Genomic DNA, 14431 nt, shown 5'->3' with positions numbered 1-14431 from the left:
AATGTGTTACAGTATAGTGATAAACTGAGGAGGCTGCTAAGATGTAGAGGGTCCCTATACTGAATGTACCAAAATGCCCAGCTTTTTGGCTTTTGGGTTTTTTTAAGTTTTTCTGTTTTATTTTTCCCTTCATGTCACACTGCTGTTTACCACTTATGACTATTAATGTACCTAAAATGTCTTCATCCTCTTTTCAATTTACTAGGAACTGAAAACTAAGCTTACCAGAAATATGTATTAAATAAAAGCCAGCAGGACTCTGAGGAGCTTCTTTTACAAGTTCCTTATGCTTTGTTACAACCCACGATCCTGTATCTTACACTGGTTTCAGGAAGAATTCCATTAGGTTGAGGCTGTTATAAGTCTGATACATAGATAAATCAGGCATTATCATATAATTTCTGCTGACTGAATAGAAGAGTTACATAAACGAGGGCCCTAAATGTTGACAATACTCCCCAAAGTGACTTATATCAGCCTAAGTTTCTTTACTAGAAAATGTCATAGTATTTCCTAGTTATAGCAACAAACAATACATAATTTCTCTTATTCTTACCTTTGCTCCACCCAAAAATCCCAAGGAAATGGCAACCCTAGCTCGTAGATCTGGCCTGTCTCTGGGCCACACATAAGAGAGCATTGCTTTTATGATTTTCTGAGTATCAACATCTTTTAACTGTTGAAAGAGAGAACAAAAGCAGTGAGTAACATGTCATTTCAAAAATAAATATAGTTCAATAGTGTAGAATTATGTAAATATTTGAGGAAAATACGAAAACATTACAAACATAACTTTTATTCTGAATCTAAGGTCAATATCTTTTAAACTCAAACTATTTCAATAGTTTTTTAAAAGCTACTTATTTCTCTAAATTTCTTACTTTCAGCTATAGCCATCCTCATATTGTCAAAAAGTTATCCATACATTTATTTGAAGTTATCTATACATTTATTTCTTATCTATGAAGCTATCAAAATATTACATAAAATTTAAGAAATATTTCCATATTTCCATCTTTGTGGTCAAAATCTTTACATACGTTGGCCTCTTTATCAGTATGTTTATGTAAGATATTTTGGAACCCTACGTCCATCCTCATGACAGAGCACAGTTACAATACAGTGTTTAGGAAAGTATGAGTCTTGGCATTGACTATATAGAACAGAAGCTGGGTTATTAAAAATTTCAACAAAAACATAACTTTCCAGTCATACTTAATCTGACTTAAATCTACCGTACATTTTTCTTTTTCCCAAGTTCCCGAGGCAACATTCCCATTAAATCTTTTTGTTTTAGTTTCAGCTTTTAGAAACAGATATTAAGAATGAAACCTACACTTTCCAAAACCAAAATATGTACACACATTCCCAAACTACTATATTATTTTAGTTGGTGAAATAATCCCCATTTTAAAAATTGAAGTATCTGGGCTTCCCTGGTGGTGCAGTGGTTGAGAGTCTGCCTGCCTATGCAGGAGACACGGGTTCGAGCCCTGGTCTGGGAAGATCCCAGATGCCACAGAGCAACTAAGCCCGTGTGCCACAACTACTGAGCCTGCACTCTAGAGCCCGCAAACCACAACTGCTGAAGCCATGTGCCTAGAGCCCATGCTCTGCAACAAGAGAAGCCACAGCAATAAGCCCACGCATCACAACGAAGAGTAGCCCCCGCTCACTGCAACTAGAGAAAGGCCCGCGTGCAGCAACGAAGACCCAGTGCAGCCAAAAATAAATTAATAAATAAATGTATTTAAAAAATTGAAGTATCTAATCAATTTCTGTAAAAGGTATTAAAAAATAAGAAGAAAGTTAATGCTCATTGTTGGTGAAGGTATATGGAAATAGGTACTCTAATACACTGCTAATGGGAGAGTGCACTGAAATAATCTTTCTGGAAAGCAATTTGATATCTGCCATAAGCTTTTAAAATAATTCTGCCCTTTGCATTGAGAATTCCACTTCTGGGAACTTAATGCTTTAAAAAAATATATTAATATTCTCCAAGTTGAATCAATTTTACTTCCTAAAAATCTCTTGAATTTGTCTACTTCTTTCTGTTTCCACCACAAACATAATCCAAGCTATCATCTTTCTCACATAAATCACTGCAACAATCTCCTAACTGATCTCCTTGCATCCGCTCTGCTCCTGGTCCGATTAGTTCAGCCTGCAATCAGATATTACTCAGTTTAAAATCCTTCAATGCATATAATATGCATAAAATAGATAACTAATAAGAACCTGTTGTATAAAAAATAAATTAAATAAAATTCAAAAAAAAGTAAAAATAAAGCATTGCTAAATATATATATATATATATATACACACACACACACACACACACACGGCCCTAAATATAAAAAGATGCTCAACTTTACTCATACAAATAAAAAGTGCAAATTAAAACAACTCTGATATATTTTTTATCCGATCAGATTAGCAAAGATAATACTTTGTTTTGGTGAAATTGTTAAGAGATGGGCACTCCTAAATATTTGTTTTTATATTCAAAGATCATCTCTGGAAAGATACCAAAGAAATTGGTAATAATGTTTGCCTCTGGGACGGGGAACAGGGTAGGGGGAAGATTTTTTTTTTAATTCTGTATCCTTTTGTTCCTTTTGAATTTTGAACCATGTGAATGTGTTACCTTTTAAAAAAAATAATAAAATTTTAATTAATAAAAAATATAAATTGAAGTAAACAAACAAACAGAAAAACCCTTCAATGGCATCCTATCAGTCCTAGGATAAAGATCAAAGTCCATACCATGGCTTATGAGGCTCTGCTTGCCCTGGCCTCTAGCTTCCTCTCTAGTCATGTCTTATACTACTGCTTTCAGTGTTCATGCCACACTACCTTTCTTTCAGCTCCTCAAATAGACTATAATCCCTCCTGCCACAAGGCCTTTGCACAATACCTTTCACTTTGTCTGGAATAATCTCTCTCTCTGAAACACCAACCTGCCCTCAACTTCTTCCAATTAGTTAACTGCCAGCTCAGGCAGCACCTCCTCAATGAGGTCTTCCCTAACCCCCGTCAGGATCCTTGGCTATATTCTCTCACAGAACAGTATTCCTTTTCTTTCAGAGAATCCATTTCAGTTATAAACTACATATTCAACAATGTGATTATCTGATTAACAACTGCTCTCCTGCTAGAATTTAAATTGCACATGAGTAGTAACTTTGTGTTTTGTGCTCACTGTTGTAACCCAATACTAAACACAATGGCTGACACGCAGTAAAGGTACTCAACGAATAATGAATATTTATTGAATAAAGGGATGAAAAATTTAGCCATAAGGATGTTCATTCCCATGCTGTTTTAATAGGGGAAAAATTGGGTTTAGACTAAATGATCAACAGTGGAGAATCATGTAAACAAGTTACAGTGAATGCATACAGCAAAATATAGCCATTCAGAAATATATGCAGTAACACAGAAACACATTAAGTGAAAAAAGCAGAGTACAAAACATTTTTTGTGGAAAAAAATGTTATGTGTGTATGAGTTTACACATGCGTACAAATGGATCTGGAAAGCAATACCCCCAAAGTGTTAACATCAGTAGCTGTGAATAGATGGAATCATTGATGATTTTTTATATTCTTTTTGCTTTCTTGTTTTCTGTAGTTCACATATAATAAGAAGAAAATTTAATTCATTTTGGGGGGAAAGTTAGACAATTTCAAGTAGATTTGCACAGCAAAGAATGGGGGGAAACTGTCAACATATAAGAAATCCAGGACAACACATTATATTATACAGGGTAGCTTTATATTATAGTTATTTCATCCAAGACTCAGCAAACTATTTTCTAGTCTCTTTTATTCAGTTTATTGAGTAAACAGTAACAGAAATAAAACTGTTCATATTGTACTGAAAACAGGACTACCTTCTTGAGCTGCTTTAAATACACTGGATTGCAAAAACATGAAATGCTGAAAGTATAGCTCTTAATGCTTTATTTTATACACACATATGAGCTCTCATAACTGGTAGGGTATTTTTAAAAAGGGAATAAAGCTGTAATTTTAATATTCACTTTTCCAATTGAATTAATACTAAACAAATATAATTTGATGTGTTATAACACAAACTGCGACATTTCAACTACTTCCCCATTTCACAAGTTTCGTCTGTCTTATTTTTCTTGAGGGAATAATAGCAAAAAGGCCCTGTTTCCACATATCTTTAGAAGCGCTCTCTCTTGTCAAAAACGTTCTACAACACACCCCAAAATTTCTTCAATAAGGACACAGAGAAGTTATGGCTAAGAGCAAAAAAATTATTCTAGTTGGCTTAATAGCGCATAAAATGTCACCACCTCATTTAACAAAATGGGTTCTAAAGTTGTGTAATCATGCATTATGAGTCCATTAGGCTGTAAAGTACATGTCTTTCAGTTATAGTTTGGATAAACGACAAAGTTTGAAAAATAACGTCTTTTTTAAAGAGCAGGCCAAATCAAGAGGCATTTCAGAGGCTGAGGCACATTTTTAAAGTATTTTAAACCAACTTATTTATTCCTGCTGCACAAGAGTAAAATAAAATTGAAGGCCTCAATACAGATCCTGAAAGATAATATACCCCCTTTCAAAATCATCACAGTTAATTCATACTGGACACCCAATGGTAATCCTGAAAGACAAAAGACTTATCTAAAGCTGAAAAGAGACCAGTCGCAGCTTAAGGCTGAATCAGATATCATCTTCACATCAACTCATCTTTCCATTTCAGGCTGAGCAATACAAATAGCATATACACCATTTTAAGATCACATTCTTAAAGAAAAGGTGAGAAATGTAGGAAATGATCAAGGAGGATGACAAGAAATTGAATTATTTGAAAACCACACTATCTAAGGAGTAATTATATTATAGTATAGGGGGAAAAAACCCAATGATTTAAGAAAAGAAAGTTCTTTCTCAAGGGTCAAAATCCCTGAAGTAATCAACGGTTGATATCATAGTAGTTTTTCTTTAAGCCTTGCTTACACATAAACAGAAAATATGAAATTTTATGAAATTCTTTAACTTTTATAATTTTCACAGTACACAGAATTTAGAAGTTGTTTTTAAAACATAACTGTGATTACTACATCATGATAACAAAAGTTCGCTAAAATGAACACTATAGAAATATTAAAAAGCCTGTAAAAGTAGGAGTCAATCTACTTTCCTCCTCTGCTATCATATACAATGTGGCCTTCCTGCTGTAGCTAGATAGCCTCAAGTTCAAAACATGAAACTGATATTTTTAGCCCCATTACACTGTAAAACTACTACTACGTTAGTATGAGGAATAAAAGTTTTTAGAAAGGTCTCAACTATATACTGGAATTAGCTAGCCATAATAAAGGAAAGCAATTAGATTCAGAATAAAAACACAAGAGTAACAAAAGAAGGAATTCAAATTGGCTCACTAAGATCTTTGAATGATAACAAAATTGTACTGAATTTTTTCCCCCTAGAAATGAGTTTGGAAGAAAAGGTTTGGAGACATCAGAGAGCTATCAAAGAAGAGATGAAAGTAAGTGAAAACAAGCTGGACAAAAAGAAAACAGCAGGTACCAGAGAAGAAACTTGCTTGATACTAGAAACAATCCTCAATAAATATTTATTCAATTAATGAATTAACTATTCTTAAGCACATGAGGACAAGTTCCAGGAGGAACACCTAAATGCTCGATTTATTAAGCCATCACAACTTTTCACGGATTTTTAAATATTTATTTATTTGGTATTAATATATAGCTTAATAAGCTTTATGAGGCTGGGCAGGTAAGAAAAAATAATGAAAGGAATATCTACTTGTACACAGGGAGCTGAAACAGCACAGTAGGCCAAAAACAAACATGAAAGTAACACTGGAAGTACCTGACCCAATAGTGTATAACTGGAAAGCCACAAACTGTACTGCTTATATGCAGCACTGCTCAATTTAACAGCATGACCTGAGGGAAAGATGCAGTTGCTCATAGTCATAAGTACTCTAAGTGAATACCTATAGCTAATAACCATGTGGACAGGGCACAAAAAGGACAAGTAAAAAATTAAAACACACCTGGAGCAGCTCACCTGGTAGAATTCTCAGATATTACAGATAACTGTATATTGATAAACTGAATGCATTTTGCTTCTCAAGTCAGTGATTTCATATTTCTCACCAGAAAAGGCTGTTTAGCACTGAAGCAAGAACAATTTTTTCTACCAAAAGTCCACTCATTTCAAGGGAGTGGAGCCCACTGGGCTTCGATAGGAAAATGAAAGAGTAAGAAAAAAAAAGATTTTTGATAAAGGTAGCAGAATCACCTTTTCTTGCAAGGTGAATTTATATAAGAATTCTGGTTTTAGAGACATTCTAAATTTCACTAGCAAGAAATGTTCTAACTCACAGAATCAAGGGATTGGTTTAGAAGGAAACTACTTGGGGGCAAAACTTATGGAGAGGAAGAAAATAAATACACCAAAAAATTTTGGATGCTATTTGTTTTGTATAAATGTGGGCTATAGGCTGAATGTTTTCTCTCTAAAGAACTAATTTAGCAGAGACTTTGGAAATGCCCACAATTTCAAGGATACGCAAGCCATCCAAAGAACTGTCTCTTCAATCCAAGCTAAAGATAACTAACTGCAATTAAAGGAATAATTTTAACCACTACTTCAATACTGTTAGGGATAACAGTGGCTTGATAAAAGCTAGGTCAAAAGATAAGAAATCTGAGTAGATATCTAATGGAAAAATCTAGAAAGTAAGTGAAAATCTTTTCCCACATTATTGGGGATATAAGCATATGAGTTTATGGGTGGGAGAGGAAAGATATATTAATTGTCAGGAAAAGCTTTGCAATTATTGTTGCTTTCTCTATACCTCGAAGTTTGTTTTCTAAGCTCTGTTGGTCTGAAACTGCAATGAAGAGCTTATCTGGCAGTGAAAAGGCCCTAGGAAAAAAATGGCTTATTCTATATATGAGATGGATTTGAACCCAACAGTCAATTTAATAATTTATAATTTAAAAAACTACCAAGTTGACTGATATTTGCATTGGCCACTCAGTGAATTCTCTATCTCAAAGGGAAGTCAATTTGAGAAATCGAATAAAGATCATAAGGCTGCTTGATGATGGATGTAATCAGAGCTGAAAAATGGCCTCTCCATGTCATACAGGTATTCTTGTCCACTGGTCTGTGTGTCCACTCATTTTAACAAACCTGGAGGCTTATTATTCCATTTTCTCTCCAATCCTCCATTTTTTAATACTCTAAGTTGCTGTTTCACTTCTTTGATTATATGAATATTTATATCAAAGCCTCTGATTGCTCTAGTAAATGCTAATCTCTCTTTCAATACTACTAGCTTCTGGCAATATCTAATCAATAAGGATATGTTTCTAACATTAAAAAAAGAACATGTCAAGCAAAGTCCAGGAAGCAGTCCTTATATTAAGCTCTGCATTATTCGTGTTTTTATTATGAGCACAGGATTACCTAAATTTACTAACAGATGCTTCTCCCAAAGAGGCACATAATAAAGTTTAAATGCAGGAGCAAAGTTCCAAAATCCTTTAAAAATCTGAAGATTCTATTATAAAACAAGTAAGACTTTAATTCATCTATTTTAACAACAGGAGCTTCCAAATATTGAAACTGCCACTCTTTTTTCACAACCCCTTTACTATAGCCACATTGGATAAACAAATGATTTAAATACCTTCTGAGTAGCATTATTAATGCTTAAGAACATACAAGTAGAAATGCATAGAAAGTGAAGTGGTAAAAGTTTCAGTTGGTTATAAGGTAAAATCTATAACTTGTCAGAGTGATAAAACTTCTACATGGTAGTTTAGATATTCTGCCATCTAAACTGTTAAGTTTCTCAACAGCAGGGACTGTGTCTTGCTCATTACTGTATCTCCATTTACTTAACATAGAGTTATGCACAACGCAGGTATTCAATAATACATACTTTTAAAATGAATGGACAACAGCAGAGTATAGGACTTAACAATCTCACATTACAGTAACAGCAGCTAATATTTACTGCCTACTGTGTGACAGGCACTATTCAAGAGCTTTGCATGGTGTGAGGAGTTAACTCATTCAAATCCCCTTTGCTATGATTATCAGCCCCATTTTAAAGATGAAGAAACTGATACATACAGAGATTAAGTATCTTGCTAATGGTCATTCCAGTAGGAAATGATGGAGCCAAGATTCAAATCTAGGCAGTCTGGCCCCAGAGCTCAGGCTTTTAACTTCAACTCCATATTGCCTCTTTTCTGGTGTAGCCTTCATGCTCTATTATCCTATGATTCTTTTTAGCTAATGAGGCTAAAGTAACACAAAGATGGCAGGGAACAAATGATAAAGAAGAGATCAAATATAAAGATTTACAATGATTTTTGCTTTGTTTTTATTCTACTGGAGAATAAAGAATCTAACTTGAAGTTTATATTGCTTGAGTCTAAGACTGCTTTTCCTGTATTAGTCAACATATTTTTGGTCTGTTTAGAGCATTACTTATAAACTATCCTTAAGAGGCCTTCGTGACAATCCTGAAAGCTGACAAATATCATGCTAACGATGTATCATGCCATATCCATATATCCATAATATATGGATAAACAAATTTCAGTATTTGTATTAATTTTTTAAAATTCTATTTTATAATACTTTGTTGTTTCTAAAGACAACCAGGACAAATGTTAATATGTAAAAATGGGATAGAAACATGAATGTCATGTGTTTTGAGTTCTGTGAAAGAAGCTACATGGGGGATTAAAGAAACAGGGAGAAAAGCACTGGAAAGGTTTTCTTACCAATCACCTCGCACCAATAAAATAAAATTTATTTATCTCTCTACAATTTAGAGAGCACTTTTACATAAAATTTGTTCACTTGCCAATAAACCTGAAAATATCATTTCTACTTAGAGATACCATGCATATACTGGTTGCGTGAAGTTAGAGGAAGATAATAAAGGCAAGCTTAGAGAAAGAGGACCAGATGGAGAATTGTATAACAGTATTCCAATGACAGTTTCACTCACTTAGAAAAAGTGTAGTGCAATTAAATCTTTTGATTTCAGTGGCCCTACTGTTTAGCTTGTCTGTATAATGATGATGATAAAGAATATGGATAATTAAATAAATGGATCAGGTAAATGGAGGATTTACCATGAAGCTAGGGGACATTCTAGAATCTTTTTAAACCAGGAGTATAGAAGGGAAAACATTAACCTTAACACATACACATTACTTGTAAGAGCTAAATGTAATTTATCTGTATATAATGCTAGATTATATAACAAATAACCACAACCAATGCTATTTAAAATAAAGAACTAAAATATTTAGGTTGGTAACTAACTTTTCTTCTTTTTTAGTCAATCACGATATTTTTTGTCTTAAGCTTGAGAAAATCTCATCTATATAACCATGGTCAATTCATATGGTTTTGTATTAGAAAACCTGCAGTTACATGAGTCAATCAAAATATTCTGTAATATAACAATCTTTAATATATCTATCTTCCAATCAGCTATAAGAATTTCCAGGTACTTGTTATTGTCTCTTACCCCTTCTTTCGGGTCTGTGTGGAGTCCTCCTCCTGCGTGACCATGCCAACATGTCCTCTTTTCTATCAGTGGCCATACCTGAAGAACCTAGTTGAAGATGATACCAAGCCATCCATTAGCTATTCAAGAATTTCAGATCTTTAAAAATCTGATCTAATGAATGTCCCCCCCCCAACAAATTCAGAGGCGTACCTTTGAGCCTAGAATAGCTAAGTAAAACACCTTCATAATAAACTTACAGATACATTTATACAAAGAATATTGAGATATAACAAATTACTCATACAGAAGTTACTTTCTCTAAATAGTTTTTGAAATTAATGTTTAAAAGATTTAACTTGTAATATACTTCTATTTGACTTATACCAGCTTTCTTACCGTCATTTGCTACTAAGGTACTGTGTAGCCCGTAACTCTATCATTGGCAAGTATATAATAGTTAATTAATTCTATCCCACTTGCTTTCCATGTGTATAACATTTTTGCTTTACAATTTAATATAGTTGATCTTACATAACTGATTCTTTTTCTTATTATTCTGGCTTACAAATATATATATTTAGAAACAAAGTACAATTTACTTCTTCACAGTCTATCTTATGCTAGAGTAATCTGCATACATGTTTTGTCTTTACTACTATATGGTAAATTCTTAAGATTAGGGACAGTCTCTTTTATCCTTGTATCTCCCATGGCCCATACCACAGTGTATTGTACATGGGCTTGTTGAATTAGCTTATAAAACAAAGCTATCTATAAATTTCCCAACGAGTCTTGAAAATATGCAAATATCTTGCCTATTATAATTTTTTAAAGGCCCTAGATTACTGCTCAGGTTAGAAAAATATAAAAAGTAAATCATTTGAGAAAATATAATAGTTGAAAAGATAGCAAAGATTAGGCTTAAAATTTAGGCTTACTAATTTTAAAGTGTTTCCTCAAAAAATTACTTAACTACATGGATATAATAATGCTTCTTCAGTAGCCATAATAATCCATAATTAATGAACAAGGGCATAGTTTTTTACAAACACAAACGTGTATCAATACCGAATCCTAAGAGTTATCAGCTCTGGACCAAGCTATGAAAATGGAATTACAGAAAGCATAAGTGCCTTCTTGTTCTCACCAGTTGAGACCGAAAAACATAATTGCCATAAATGGGTTACTGATTTTTGGATCAACAATCTTAAAGCATGTTGAAAGGGAAAACATCGAAAGGTAATATTTAGTGTGACAATGTCACTTTGTGACATTTTTTCCCTCTAAAAGACTGAGCAATGTTACATCAAGGGGTCTAGTAAATAACACACAAGATAATGAGGTCTTCAAAACAGCAAAAGATTAAAATATAAATATACAGTGGTGTTATAAACAATGAGAAGATGGAGCACCTTAACTTAAAACTTTAATTAAATAATGGAAAATCTAATTCATTTCTACAGCTTCTGCATAAATTAGAACAATGCTTTGTACCTTAATGGCAAATAATTGTTAATCAAAAAGAAAAAATAAAGGAAGTACTCGACTTAGACTGTCTTCTAATTTTCTAGCCTTTCTATCTTGGAGATTTATTTGTCTCATTTTAAAGCACTGAGAATTTTTAAAGGCGTCTTTCACTTACATTAGCAATGAAAAATAACCCTCATCAACATGTAAACTCACATGACTTTACCCCACAGGCTCTAATAAGCTTACAGTCCCTTGATATTCTGATATTTGAACATCTTCTAAGGTAAAGAAACTTTAATCACTTGAAAAATGTACAGCATTCCATATATCACATACAAATTACCAGGATAAATTTAAGCGTAAACAAGCTGCCATTACATTTATAAAAGCTTTCTAAAAACATTACTCTAGTTGGCATTGATCTCAAGAGATTCAGACAGATTTCTTCAGGAGTAGAAAAATATCAAGATTTCTTTCTCCATTTCCAGTAGCAAAAACATATCTTCTTATTCATCTTGCCAGTACTTAGAAAAAAAACAAAAAGGGAAATTATTTGGAAAATATAAAATATGTAGTATAAACTGGAAAATGCTCCAAGGGCTTACACCTTTCTCCTAGTTATATGTAGAAGTATCTGCTTCATCTTACCCTTGTAGCGTCTAATAACTGTCTTGAATTGCCTTTTCCTAGTCTCTGCCATGTGGTATGTCTTAATGACGCTGAGATCTGCAGAAGAGAAGAAAAAAGAGGGAAGAAGTTTCAGAGTGGACAGTTAATGTTCATAGATTTATTGTCCATAAACATACATAAAAGTAAAACCATAGCCAATATTAGAAAGATGGTTATGTTTCTAATACATACCTAAAAAGGTAAAAATTAAATGTGTGGTCCAGATATAAAGTAAATTAGATTACCCATTAAAAGTGTCAAATTGTACTTTCTTTCTGCCCTCTTTCTCTCTAGGTTTCTCTTTGTTTCTGAAGGCCTCCTATGAAGTTTTTAACCCCACTGCTTTCTTAAATGGCTTCTATGCTCTTTTCAAACACTCCTCTCTTTACTGTATTTTATTATGTTCTACCTTGTGTGTGCTCCCTCTTTAGTCTTAATGTGAATGCTAAATTTAGACACTGGTCACAAGATCACTTTTGCCAAGGTTTGTAACCAGGTGATGGATTCTTGGGCGAATTTTTTGTCTTGATAATATTCCAGAAGTGGAGTTGAAAGAAAGCAGAATAAAAAATAGACATCTGTAGAATGGACACACATCCTTCTAAAATGCACCATCAATTTAGTGAAGAAAAATTTGCTTCTTAGGTCAAGAATCTCTCAAAAGGCAGGTAGTACTTAGGTTTTTGCTAAGCTATACATGAGTTGTACAAATGGATTAATGTCATTATATAAAAGTCAATGTTGTATACTGCAAAAGAGCAAAAATTAAATCAACCAAAAAACAACCTGCATACACACAAAAAAGCTAACCAAATTACTGAGAAAATTAACTCAGTTGTTTTCTAGAATGTAATGAATGCTAGCGGTTTCTGTTTACGTATACTTGTAAATACATAAGGCATTCCCTCAATTATAAAAATTTCAAAAATACTAATAGCTATTTGCACACTGTCTTGCCAAATCCAACCTCCTACAACATGCCATGTACCCTCAAACCTCTATAAGCCTTCTACTGTCAATGATACCTTTCTGGTGCTTAACTCAATTGTTTCCCTCACTGCCTTTCACCCTACTCAGACCTCATACAAGCTTTACTCCCTCATTTTCCTATTTTCCATAAGCCCCCAGTTCAAGTAACTATATTTCAAGCAAGATCTCGCATATGTCTGCACATGCGTATGCAATTTAATCTTCTTTGCCTTTCAAAATTTACCCAGTTATCTCACAATGACTATCCACCTGCCTTATTCTCTCTCGAAACGTTGCCTATATATGGCCAATAGGTAAAAGATAAATGTTGGTGACACACTTAACAGCAAAAACATACTTTCTAAAATGATATTGGTCAAAAAAAGGTAATTTATCAAAAAATCTAAGCCCTTGAAAGTACCCATAAAACCCCTTCAAAATTTCTAGCTATCTCTTTATCCTTCTCTAATCAAACCATGTTTCCCTTATGCATCAGGATTCAAGGTAAATAATTTTTAAATGTTCACATTCAAACTGAACTTCTATTACTAAGATAGCATTGTAAAATTATGAACTATATCAAGCATATAAAAAGTTCAGGAAACAATATAATGAACACAATATGTATTCGCTACCCCACCTAAGAAATAACAGATAAAAAGAAAGCCCCTGACATGCTCCTCTACAATGCCATCTCCTTCCTGTTCCCCAGAGAAAATCAGCATTGATTATTTAAAACATCTTTCATTGCAAAAGCAAAAACAAAAACAACAGGCACATAATGTGTTAATTCCTTTTGAGGGCTAGTCCCACCACTAATTAAATATTGTTTCTATGGAAAAAAAATGTTCTGACTTCTAAACAACAGACTTACAAACACTTCTGAAACACAATATATTTGTAAGTTAGGGATTAACTCTACTTTTTAAAACTCTGAAGGGGTTTATAGCAAAAACAACAACAACAAAAACTTAAATGGAGGAGGGCAACAATGGAAAACAAGATGATTAATTCTTTGAAACTTGATTTGAAAATTAGAGGGCTGGCCTAGATGCTCTCTAAGGTCCCTTTCAACTCTAAAATTCTGTGATTTTTATGGAATGAAATGAAAATGCTGCAGTTATTAATTGGATTTTAAAAATCTTAATTGAGAAGCCTGTGTTTATTTCTTCAATAAATCTAGCCACTGAATTTATTTATAACACCATCCCTCCAAAGACACCCACAGAAATAAAACATATATTACTGAAAATAACAGACATGACTACTGTTCAGATACCATACAAATGCAGTATTCTGAAAATGACAATCTGCCAGTCCATTTGAAAAGGCATGTAAGTTAAAACACTGGAGAGTCATTTTATTTATTTTTTTATTTTATTTTATTTTATTTTATTTTTTAACATCTTTATTGGGGTATAATTGCTTTACAATGGTGTGTTTATTTCTGCTTTATAACAAAGTGAATCAGTTATACATATACATATGTTCCCATATCTCTTCCCTCTTGCGTCTCCCTCCCTCCCACCCTCCCTATCCCACCCCTCCAGGCGGTCACAGAACACCTAGCAGATATCCCTGTGCCATGCGGCTGCTTCCCACTAGCTATCTACCTTACACTAACAAACGTAAGAGAGTCATTTTATTTTACCTAAAAAAAGAAATTCTGGAAGAACCTAAAAGTCATCTGTGGCATCCAAGCATAATAATGTATGCTCTTATCTAGAACAGAACTATCTGTCCACTAATTAATAAAAAT

The 14431-nt window shown here is 33.4% G+C and overlaps 1 protein-coding gene across 3 annotated transcripts in view; it reads right to left on the bottom strand.

Annotated features, from left to right (window-relative positions):
- ABCB7 (ATP binding cassette subfamily B member 7) overlaps positions 1-14431 on the bottom strand; it is a 140005-nt gene that overhangs the window by 80374 nt on the left and 45200 nt on the right. For all 3 annotated transcript variants that reach the window (XM_060002324.2, XM_060002322.1, XM_060002323.1), the window contains exons 2-4: positions 11683-11760; positions 9583-9669; positions 557-676 (exon numbers count right to left, since the gene is read on the bottom strand). In XM_060002324.2, the coding sequence (XP_059858307.1) occupies positions 557-676; positions 9583-9669; positions 11683-11760 (285 nt within the window). The remainder of the gene's footprint in view (positions 1-556; positions 677-9582; positions 9670-11682; positions 11761-14431) is intronic.

The sequence above is a fragment of the Delphinus delphis genome, chromosome X, assembly GCF_949987515.2.
Source record: "Delphinus delphis chromosome X, mDelDel1.2, whole genome shotgun sequence".
In the NCBI taxonomy this organism is placed as follows: domain Eukaryota; kingdom Metazoa; phylum Chordata; class Mammalia; order Artiodactyla; family Delphinidae; genus Delphinus; species Delphinus delphis.
This window is presented reverse-complemented; position numbering and strand designations above follow the sequence as displayed.